A 12,541-nucleotide genomic window follows, 5' to 3' on the forward strand; every position below is an offset into this window, starting at 1 on the left:
GGCTTCTCCCAGACTGTTCATCCATCCGAACACAAATTGTTTGTTTGTTGTTTAACGCTGCACTCAGCAATATTCCAGCTATATGACGGCGGTCTTTAAATAATCCGAGTCCGGACCAGACATTCCAGTGATTGACATCCTGAACAAGGATCAACGCAGTTGGGATCGATGATATGCATCAACCAAGTCAGCTGGCGTGACCACCCGACCCCGTTAGTCGCCTCTTACGACAAACATAGTTTGCTGAAGACCTATTCTCACCCGGATCTCCACTAATTGTAGTGACGTGATTATAACAACTTACCATTAGGGTTTTCGGGAGTATCGTCCCCTACTGCCCTCTGCAAGGACTTGAAGACGCGGGAGGGGATGTGACCCCCCTTATAACGTACATCCCTGATTTCATCTGGGTTGAGCGTCTCTGGAAGACCATCATCCTCATCCTCTTCCTTCTTGGCCGACCTCACAGGCATTTCTGAAACGTTGACAACGGTGATGTTAAAGAATGTTTTTTGGACGTAAACTGATATTAACGGTTCTAAAAGAGATCACTTTCCTGTCATGGTTAACTCCCGCGGTCATGCACCCTCCAAATCGGCAATTTTAATCAGAGGCATGCTATTTAAATTTGAAACTTCGCATGGTAGATGAAAATCTTCACTTGTAAATAAAACATTTCAGCTTCAAGGTCAACACCTCACCCTCCCAAGCTCGCGTGAGTATACTTACGTTCTACTTGTGTGTCGAGCTCAGCCCATGATTTAAGTACACGGAAGGAGGGGGAAGGAATGTGTTTCCCTTTGTATCGTATTGAAGTCTCGTCATAGTTGCCCACTCGTTCTGGTTGCTGCTCCGTAACTGTACAAACACAATAGGTCAACATAACACAATCACATATTGTCAACACATAACAAACACAATATATCCACACTTTACAAACAACATGTCAACATAATACAATGACAATATATCAACACTTTACGAACAATATGTCAATACTTTACACAAAAACAATACATCAACACTTAACAAGCACAATGTTCAACACTATACAGATATATAGAGTCGACATTTTGTTTATGTCATAAGAAGACAATAAGAAGACAGAAACATAGACTTTCATTACCATAAGACTCACATAATGTGAAATTACTTGGAAATGTGTTAACAGAGAACATTCACTACTTCAACATCAACACATTGTATTTTTGAAACGAGCCCCCCACCCCAACCCCCCCCCCCCCCCCAAAAAAAAATATTAAATAAAAAAATAAATAAATAAATAATAAAAACTTATTTGTCATTAACAAATTTATTTTCAGAATATCCAGCATGTTTAACGAACATTTGTTTTATTTTGAAAAAAATACGAGGCAAAGGTATTCTTTCCGGTATTCTGGTGCACATCATTCTTTTAAAAAAGTCCCCTCACCTCCCCCGAGTATCAACTGATCGGTCAATTATATCGTAAGAAACGTCCCTGGACAAGAAAACAGAACTACAAAGACAAGAAAAAAAACAACAACATGACAGCCATATCGGATTATAAAGCAAAGCTGAGCATGCATACTGCAGTTGTTAGTGTGCACATGATGATCAGTCACTGTCACTGTAAGTTTTCATGTGTGATGAAAGTACACAACTGACGATTTCATGATTCCAAGCGGAAATGACGTTATGGTGACGTCACCAATGACGTGCCCTAACCTGATTGGTCCTCTTCACTTCCTCCTTGACTGTCCGTACCGTTTTTGGCAGCATACTTATGGAGCTTCTGGAAGGACCTTGACGGTATGTCGGTGTCGTTGTTTAGTCCTGAAAACCTCATTTCATCATCTTCCGAATTGTGGCGCAACAATGGGTTCCTCTGCCGTCTAGGCTTGTCTGTGGGTAGTTAGCCGAAAGGTAAGAACAAGTTCAAGCAGGACGGCTCCATGTTAAGACAATATGAATATTTTAGCGATGGGACATCTTCCCAAGGCACCCTTGCCGAACTAGGCCAGAATTTCGGAGTGATGTATTGACAGGACTAACGAGTCTATGCATAGTCTAATCAAAATCGCAATCGTAACGAAATCGACATCCGGTTTGTAAACTGACGTGCAAATTTCGGTCGATTGCAGGATTTGAAAAGCATGTTTACCGTAAACTGAACGTCGAAAGATATTTTCCAAATCTTTTCATGTTTTTTATCAAGGTGCTCAAGTACTTCCCGAGGTGAGACCCGTTTTATTATAATATAAATTTTGATTATCGATCAGTCGTCTTGACAGGGCGCTGCCATCTTGTTTGACGCAAATGCAAGTTATGTGATAGTTGGAATCTGATTGGTCAATAGGAGGGGTATAGAAGGGACATAAATCGTAATAGCCACTGATGGCAGTACCATCGAGACACGAAATTCCAGCCTAGTTCGGCAAGGGTGGAAACTGAACTTATATAGTCAGTTAGCTCCCTTGCCTCGGGATGGTGGCGATGGGGCTACAGATGCATGGGAATGTGGTAATTGAATAAAACAATTAGTAAAATAACACCATGCTTGAACCACGCCAAAACAGCTAGAGTGTATTTCTCTCTATGTAAGCCTTGACAACAATTATTTTATTACAACAGTTTCACTAAGATATGATCTCTACGGTATTACTACAATATGGCTAACTAATAATCTAAATATATAGGTCGACACCAATTACACCTTGGAGCACATCTGAGATTTGTAACTCCTGATCCCTTTGATACACGACAAAATTCTCTATTTCAGGAATGCAATGAATCCAATAAGAATAACGAAGTAGATCTTCCGAGCCATATTCATATCTCAACACCTGTTTCCCTCTGACTGACACGAGTAGAACTGTGGCGGATGTTGACTTATGCAAGACGAGCCATTACCATGGATACTACACTTAATGGCATTATCGTGATTACGATCGTATTTTTATCAAAAGTGTTTTCAGTAAATGGCCAGTTTCGTCTGTCATCACCCCTGTCTATTTAACCAGCTGCCCCTGACGCCGAGCCCAGCCTTTAATAGCTGTGAAATTGCTACGGCAGCTTAAATATCATTCACTCACTCACTCCGGAGCCACTACGCTGATATTTTCATTACTTATGTTCTTCACTTTCTTAGAAAATCTTTTATCACGAACTCTCAGAACAATCCTCATATTGTTAGCATTAAGGATATCCAAGATATGTATACAAAATATCTGAAACAACTCTATTCTAAAGTTGATCCATCGATTCAGCCTCTGTTTCATTCTATGGATCTCATGTAGACGTATATATAAACGGTAAAGCTAGAGAACATATAACAAGCCAGTGACTCCAAAAAAGATGACACAGATGAACCATTAGACCGTCATGGACGCAAAAGAGACCAAATCAGTCACAACATTAAGACCCCAAATATGAACTTATGATTACGACCATACAATGCACTTAAAATATGAATGATTGTATTTACCCTGAGGTAATGACCAGATGTGTATGCCCTGAGCAATCAATACCAAGAATCTTGCATACAGAAGAAACCCAACTGGGTCCAAACATCAACAACTCCGGCATCAACGTCAACACACTCCTCACCTTCTTCCACTGGCCCCTGTTCATCCTTCTCCGTGTCAGTCATCCACTGCAGGACCTTGAAGGACTTGGACTGTTTGTTAGGGTTGGAGCCCACGTTGAACTTGACTGGAGCTTCCTCATACTGCACCGGCTCCGGCAGCTTCCGGCCCTCGTTCTCCTGGAGGAACCGGTACGTTGGGGAGTCGCTGAACTCCTTCTTTGGCTTGTTGGGGAGACTGGAGAAAGAATAAACACAGCTGCCATCAGGTGGACAGTGAAGTTGATCCCGTTGTCTTGTATGACGTTTGGTCGTCTATATTAAACGGAACCGCATCCATAACGAATGCCGACACTAAGAGACCGACCATTTGATATTCTAGGGGAGCTGGGAGATTTGTATCGAGATTAGATATTTTTTCTTGCCGTAAAAGGCGACTTTGCTTGTCGTAGGCGGCGATTAACAGAATCGGGTGGTCAGACTCGCTGACTTGGTTGATGCATGTCATCGTATCCCAATTGCGTGGATCGATGCTTATGACGGCAATCACTAGATTTTCTGGTCCAAACTAGATTATTTACATGCTGCCGTTATATAGCTTCAAAATTTGCTGGGTGCGGCGTTAAACAACACAGAAACAAACAAACAAACAAACAATCAAACAGCTACAAAACCAGATTTTTTAAAAACGTTTTGTGCCTGATTTAAAAAGAAGAAGAACACCTTGCAACAATGTAATTTTTGTGGCAGGCAATTTCTTTTGTTTGTCAACAGTATAATTATCTTTTCAGAACATCAAATGAAAACATTCAAAGAGAACATTTAATTAATCTGTGAAGACAGGGTTGACATAGATTTCAATTTAGGTGGGTCTTTCTGACATGGAGTAACTAAAGATACCTGATTGTGATTTAAACATTTGTATTCGATTCCATCTGGCGTAAAGAGCAAAATAGCTGTGAAAGTGATGTGAATGGAAAGCAGTCATGACATCGGGTGTTCGCGAAAAGGAAAAGCATGGCCTGCCCCACATGTAGCACCCGCCAATCACACAATTTGCATAAAAAGTATAAGTATATATCACCTGCCATGCGATAACCTTTTCAAAATTGAGATAAACTGTTATGTTGAATTCCTTGCAATAAAAGTAATACACCACGACTGATAACTGGCCAGCTAACATCTGGTATAAATCTGGATAATAGTGCCCTATCCACAAATCGTCCTTGAGAAGATTATGTAAGTACATATATACATTTCATGTTTCTATCCTGACATTTATCGAAAGCACAATAATGTTTATACACCTGCACGTGAATTGCGGTTGCTGTAAACAATTATATAACAATAAACCAGACAATCACACATCACATGATGCCTAGACTCCATAGGCTGGACCGAATCCGTGGTCTAGTGGTCTAGTGGACAGGGCGTGTGTCCGGAGAGCGGAAGGTCGGGGCTTCGATACCATACGAAAGATGTTACTTGTTGTTACCCTGCCTGGCGCTCGGATTTATGGGGATAAAACAAAGACTGGTTGGCTTAGAGTTAGTTTTCTGTGTCTGAGTGGGGTATTCATGTTAAACCGCGGCTTGGTATATGAGCGGGGTACACTTAGAAATCGGCATTAGTCCGGACTAGTACAAGCAGACAGACAGACGTCGCTATATACGTGCGATAATCTGGAACGCGACGTTAACCACATTTCACCTCACCTCACCTCACCATAGGTAACGTGGGACTTAGAAAAGGAGTTAGAAAAGGTCCCTTGTAACCTATGATTTTCGTAAGAGGTGACTAAATGGATCGAGAGGTCGGAAACTTGGTTGACTGCGTTGTGTCGTACCCCAAGGGCGTGGGGCGGTGCTCATAATATCAACCATCTGTTTGAACATAAATCTAGATAAAGATGTATGCATTTACCCATACTCGATTATTTACAGGTCGCGGGATGTAGATGGAATATGATGCTCTCAAGTAAAGATATACTGGATCGTCGATGCTGTTCTCAAGTAAAGGTACACTGATCGCCTGTGCTGTTCTCTAGTAAAGGTACACTGATCGCCTCTGCTGTTGTCTAGTGAAGGTACACTGATCGCCTGTGCTGTTCTCTAGTAAAGGTACACTGATCGCCCGTTCTGTTCTCTAGTGAAGGTACACTGGGTCGTATCCGCTGATCTGTTGCCACAGGTACTCTACATACTCCAGCAAATGTCAGACCAGGTTGAGCAGAGAGATGCTTATCAGACGCCATCCTACACCGCTGCCCGGCTGGCTCCTCTCCAACATGCCTACACACAAGTCAGACATACAGGCTTACTCCAAGTCGTCCAAAACTGACGAATACCATTGTATCCTTTCCACACGTCCATCTAACGTCTTACTAATCGCGGGGAATGTATGGTAAACGACAAAGACGTACACCCACTCAAGCTTCTCTTGTCGACTTAATGAAATAAACAAAGTTTGCATTTTTCAAAACGTTGTTCCCAAGACAATCGGTGTAAGTCTATTGAGCATGTTTCACAAGATCCAGTATTTCCCATATTCCATCATTTCAAAGGAATGTAGTTTTATTTCCATCCCATGTTTTTGGCAAGTATCTGATGCTGCCAGAGATAGCACCCTCCTTTACCTTACCTCTTGCCCATGTCCCAGCTTAATACTAGGACGTGCAGATAAGCAGGGTAGTTCCAGAGAGCAAATACCTCCATGTCCGCACGACCCTTTTGGTGCTGCAAAAGCTTGACTATTTTATGACTTGTTAAGCCAGCCGCAAATACACGAAAATCTTGCTTTTATCGATAAGCAAGTTCTCCATGATGGAAGGAGTGAACAGTTACACTTGACACCCTTGGCTACCGGTGATGAGTTTCGCAGTCACATCCGCAGATAACAGTAACGGGTTCTTGTAGGTTCACGATCTCACGGAGCACCTCAACATTAGCTGGTGTGCCTGTTACAGGACCTAAGTCTATGTTTACATACATTCAACAAGCATAAACGAGTGAACCACATAATATAGAAAACAATGAATGTGACACGGTTAAAACGGCTCATGGGGCTTTAGCTTGGTAAGGAGGAGAGTTCTTTGACACGAACGAAGGCATTAAACATCAGACACTCCAACGCCCTTAAAGTTCAAATACAAACATCCAAATCATTTCCATACAGTGTACATCGGTACCGTAAGACACTTTTTGCATATTCAACAGTCCCCCCACCCCTCGCCAACCAAATAAACAAACAAAAATAAATCAAACAATAAAAAAAAAAAGAAAGAAAGAAAAAACCCAAAAACAACAACAAAAAAACAAAACAAATAAATAATAACAGTTAATGATGAAAATATTGAGAGATTTTACGAGTGCTTCCAGCGGAAATAAGTTTCCCACTCGGGGAACTAAATGTATATATTATTGTATATAAATAATCGTACCTGGACCAGACAATCTAGTGATTGATATAACGAGCAACGACCCACGTCCGCCTCTTACAAATAGCATAGGTTGTTGGTGGTGGTCAATTCTCATTGGAATATCCCATGGGAATACTTATATTGTGTGTTTATGGGGTTACAATAAATAAACATCCAAATCGTCCACATTCGTGATTAAACTGTACAGGTCTATTCAGTACCACATTTCACTTTGTAAATATGAAAAACAAACATATAACAGCGAAATATGTTTTAGGGAAGAAGTTCTACATCCTCTGAGAGTCCACTTACCCACCAACTCCTGTGATGACTCCGCCAGACTGTCCCTTGAACGACTCAGCAACGTTGTCGTTGGAGTACATGCTCAGAGGTGAATTGTATTGGGCGTGAGAGAACACTGCCGTTCCGGGGCCTGTTGGGACCGCCATTTGGGGATTCTGACCTTGACCTTGGTTGCTCTCAACTGGCTTCTTCTTCTTTGGGGCAACTGGGGGAGCTCTGCGTCTACAAGACAAACATGGAAGTCAGTTGGTCATCACCAATCAGAGATATTTGTCTGATCTATTAAACCTAATGCCACCAAGTCATAGTGCTCTCTCCAGACAGTTATGTTTCTTGAACGTGGTTTGAGGTTCAGTTGGGTTTAACGCCGCCTTGAAGAATATTCCAGTTATACCACGGCGTGTCAGCTTAATGTGGGAGGAAAGCCCGAAGTGATGCAGGTCTCAGACGTTTACCACTTAAGTAAAACCCACGAGTATGGTGCTGACGAACCTAGAAACATAATCGGGGCGAACCGGGATTCGAACCCGTAGCATAGGTTTCTGGCATGCCTAAGGGACGCAACTCTAGACAGCGAATTGTGGCGATTTGACTATTGGGCCACCCGTGTGTCCCCTGTGTATCTTTTAACTAATATCAAGGCCTTGTACTTGATGAAATTAGGCTGACAGACAAATTATTTTTTTTGAATAAGTCAATCCAAATCGCTAAGACTGCCAATTGCCCGGCGACTATGCTTAAACTGATTGGAACCGGGGCCCTTTGGATTCAAGTCAATGAAACACCGTTTGATCTGTTATTTTAATCACGCGTATCAGCAAGCAGTTTATAATAATACTTCAGTATTAAACAATCATTAATTACAGCGCCTTGAAATGGGCATAATGCCATGGGTTCTAGTCTCTATTAAATAAAGACATGAACTTTACCTATCTTAATCTACTCATCAAAAAGGTTTATGTGTTTCATCGAATCTGCCTGGATAGAATGAGTGAACAGTATTTCAGTTATATCACGGCGTGTCAGCTTGGTGTGGGCGGAAACCCCGAAGTGATGCAGGTCTCAGACGTTTACCACTTCGGTGAATCCATAAGCATGGGTATGGTGCTGACAAACCTGGAAACATAATCGGTTGATTAGGTGGTTCGTTGTTTAACGCCGCACTCAGCAATATTCCAGCTATATGACGGCGGTCTGTAAATATTCGAGTCTGGACCAGACAATTCAGTGATTGATATCATGAGCATCGATGCTCGCAATGGAGTATCGGAGACATGCATCAACCAAGTCAGCCAGCCTGACCACCCGATCCCGTTAGTCGCATTTTACAGCAAGTATGGGTTGCTGAAGACCTATTCTATCCAGAATCTTCACGGGTAGAAACATAATCGGGGCGCACTGGGCTCCGAACCCACGATCTTAGGTTTCTGGCATGCCTAAGGGACGCAACTCTGCACAGCGAATTGCAGCGTCTTACACGTTTGAAGAACCTCCTCGAATCTACCATGAACTACATTTATTACTTTTAAATAGAAGCAATATATTCGTCATGTAAACCAACTTGACGATCCGATGAAAACATTTAAGCATATATGTTAATATTGGGCTCGGGACCCCTTCTCAAATTGTTTTGGGCGCGGTTAAATGCTAACAAACTTCAACATAAATGCAGTAATTTTCAGAAGTAAAGTGTATCAAATGAGGCTATTCCACATTCCGGCTGTTGCAAGCGTGTTATCTAAACCTCATTTAAATAGCTCCTCGTTCTGCAACAAAGGACGCACTTGACAGGTGTCTGCCTCGCCTTTCATTCAAACAAACACCGTGCAGCAGTTATTATGTCACACTGAACAGTTTGTTCTTTGAAAGATCATATTTCAAGTGAAGTGTTTCATAAACGACTGTCTGATACGTGCCAAGACCACAGTCCCTTAAACATTTCAAAACAAGTCTGTAGTTTCCCTTTGACACAAATTGGTAAACTGTTTAAATAGCGGAAACGAGTGGCCTTTTCAGCTTTAAGCAACCATTTTCTATTTTTCAAACCACGGGGAAGTGTGTTGCCCATGTGCATGTTCAAGTTGTGAATCAGATAAACATAAATCTAGGTAGAGAGACATGTTGTATGTGTGTGCATGCGTGTGTGCGTGCGTGTGTGCGCCTCGTTTAACGTAATGTCTTTCTGCTATATGGCGGCGGCTTGTAATAACAGTTAACTACGGTTATAACGAAATAAAAGGGACCACTAATTTTGGTTCGTTATAACCGTAGTTCGTTATATATAAGCATTTCACAAGCATATATCCAGTGGTTTTCCGGGACCAAACAATAAATTCGTCAGCTCCTTATAAGCGTGTTCGTTACAACGTAGTTTACTGTGGGTGTATTCAAGTCTTGGCTCTGCAGTCTTGACAATCTGTACAAAATCAAGTGAGCACGGTCTTCTGTAGTGGGTGGATATGGTTTTAGAAATATCACACCAGGGGCACCAAGAATTCATTTCACGCATTGTACCCATGTTGGGAATCGAACCCACATACAGCACAGTGCCCAACCATTTGTAAGCATCATGCTATATTAAAAAAGAAAATGCCACTTTCTTTCAGAAAAGAATTATTCATGTTACATTAACCATTCTGTATGCATGTTGAAAAGCGTCCTCGATTATCCCGTGTACATCTCCATGCTATTGCGATAAGTTCCCTGGGCCCATTCGCCATCATATCTTTCGAAGTATGCCTGACATTTAGTCCCAGAAATAAATTTATTTTACCTAAAAATATCAATCTACAAAATGAAAATAATAAAATCCAAATGGAAACCAGAACAATCCTAAATTTCAGGGCTGAGGCAATCTAGACTTGCCAAATCATTCTAGACTTGAGTTGGAATCCTTTAAAAAAGGTTTCTGTAGGGTCTGGAGACTAATCCGGAAGCAACGTCATCACCACCGTCCCTTTTATTTTCTAACTTATCGCAGAATTTGAAAACAATTTGATTGGGCGGCAGGTTTTAAGCGTCGTGCTGTTCAAAACGGGCTCACAATGAAGGTGTGGTTATAAATGGGTGTAGGATATTTATCAAAATAGAATGGGGATATAAACATAATATACATGTCTACTTGATAATCGAGGAAGGTAGAACTGAATACCTCCTGTTTTTAAAAAAACAACAACCCCAAACATTCATGTCTATACAACTGCAGTCTGTACATAGAGGATCATATGAATAACTCACTGGGTCTTTAGCTTGAGTTCGTCCAAATCTATTCCATACGAGAATGGCTTAGCTTGTCCAGGTTTGGACATAGCATTTAACACGCCATCGGGGATTTTCTGGCCTCCGCCAGACTGATTGCTTCTGTCATCGTTATTCTGAAAGAAATACGTCATTACTGGGTAACTCAGAAACCAATACATCCTCCGTTGCACCTTGTAGACATAACATTCTTTTTTAAACATAGAATCAGTTTAGTCTTTTAAAATTCGAAAGGGATACAGCTGTGTGTCATTTGAAAATGAAAGACATACTTTACTGTTAAATTGTACTAAATCGGTAGGTAGGTACTATTTGCGGACATGCAAACTCATTCTAACGAGCAGGTCTACATGTCAAGACTGAGGTAAACACTACAGTCAAGGTGGCTGGTATGAGGGTAACATGGGGTGAAAGGCGGGGGTAAACATCACATGGTATGAGGGCTATTCAAGGATGATGACACCCATGCAAACATGATAATCCAGGTGTTGTGCAAATAGTGAAAATATGTGCAAATACAATGAGATTGTAGTGTTGGGAGCTTCTCGTCAGCTGTCAAAATCATAGGACTAATCCCACCACTTCTGTCCAAATCTTTTGTTGAGCAGACGATCTTTGGTGGCCATTTTGAAATATCAAGTGCAAACGACAAAGAAAAGAACGGGGTTCAGTGGGGTTGCCAGATTATTACTTTATTGTAAGACTTTGGCCTTTTCGACTTCACGATCTATTTAATATCAATCTCGCGGTGTGTATTGCAAAATAAATACACAAAGCCATTTGTAATGAATGGCACAGAAAGAGGCGTACTGGGCGTGGTGAAATGGAGAGGAAGAACGGCTAGCATTACAACACGCGTTTAAACCCTAACATCTGAATAGCATTACTTCTCCTTAATATCATGTTCTAATAATAAATAAACACAAGATAACGCTTTCCACGGATCTCAATACGCTCCAATATAGCTTCCCCAACGGTCGCTCTATCATGTATACACAATATGCGGTATTTCGGCATAGTTGCTACAGACATCTCCGTGTATGTTACTCATAAGGCCAAAACATATTGCCATGTCACACCAGGACGTTTTTAAAGAAACACGCATTGAATTGGTGTTTTCAAACTTATTCCGCGAAGCAAGCTACGCGCTCGTTTAATGACTTCGTTGGGGGTAATGTATAATGTTGACGGAGGCAACAAAACAAACAAATACTTCCAGGATATGTCACACACATATATGCACGTAGAGCTATAGTCTATGATACAAATATAGGATCAGTACGACCATATTTACGCGATACTTGAATGGCATGCATATTTCGCCCCTGACTCGTCTTGGGTGTATAGCGATATGCTTTGTGTAGGGGTATTCTTGGGTGACAAGCTTAGTGTACACACACACACTCACACACACACACACACACACACACACACACACACACACACACACACACACACACACACACACACACACACACACACGTACATGTGTATTGATTATCACAGATATTCAAGGGTCTGTTTAAACATATCGTTATCACGTTATCACACCAAGATCATCATCATCATCATCATCATCATCATCATTCTTATTGACCGATTACATCTTCGTTATGAAACGGTATTACAGTACCGTGGAACCGGTACTACAGTACCGTGGAATGTTAATGTGAACTTGTGCTTACTTACTTACTTACTTACGGGGTAGCATTTTCTTGTGATAAAGCTATAAACTCGAAAAACGATGCTTACTCATACAAGTGCATACACAGACACATACATATGCTTCAAGTAGGGGTGTACTGTGTTAATCTGTGACCTACTGCCATATTGTACGTCAACAAGTAAGCTGAGGCGGCTACAGCGATGCATTTAGCTGTATCCTGTACTGATCACGAAGGAAGGCATCCCTTTGGCGGCTTATAATAACATGGGCGGTACATACACGCTCATAATGAACAACCGTCTCACTAACAATACGCCATGCTCAAATTATC

General features: G+C 41.4%; 1 protein-coding gene across 4 annotated transcripts in view; it reads right to left on the reverse strand.

Moving 5' to 3' along the window:
• Nucleotides 1–12,541, reverse strand: part of LOC139468245 (uncharacterized) — a 65,104-nt gene that overhangs the window by 2,892 nt on the left and 49,671 nt on the right. For 3 of the 4 annotated variants that reach the window (XM_071250082.1, XM_071250083.1, XM_071250085.1), the window contains 6 exons: nt 10,524–10,660; nt 7,296–7,508; nt 3,589–3,803; nt 1,708–1,884; nt 730–858; nt 305–475 (listed from right to left, as the gene is read on the reverse strand). In XM_071250082.1, the coding sequence (XP_071106183.1) occupies nt 305–475; nt 730–858; nt 1,708–1,884; nt 3,589–3,803; nt 7,296–7,508; nt 10,524–10,660 (1,042 nt within the window). The remainder of the gene's footprint in view (nt 1–304; nt 476–729; nt 859–1,707; nt 1,885–3,588; nt 3,804–7,295; nt 7,509–10,523; nt 10,661–12,541) is intronic. The other variant, XM_071250084.1, reaches the window with a different exon arrangement.

This window comes from Haliotis cracherodii, unplaced genomic scaffold, assembly GCF_022045235.1.
Source record: "Haliotis cracherodii isolate W230 unplaced genomic scaffold, xgHalCrac1.p SCAF_2, whole genome shotgun sequence".
NCBI lineage: Eukaryota > Metazoa > Mollusca > Gastropoda > Lepetellida > Haliotidae > Haliotis > Haliotis cracherodii.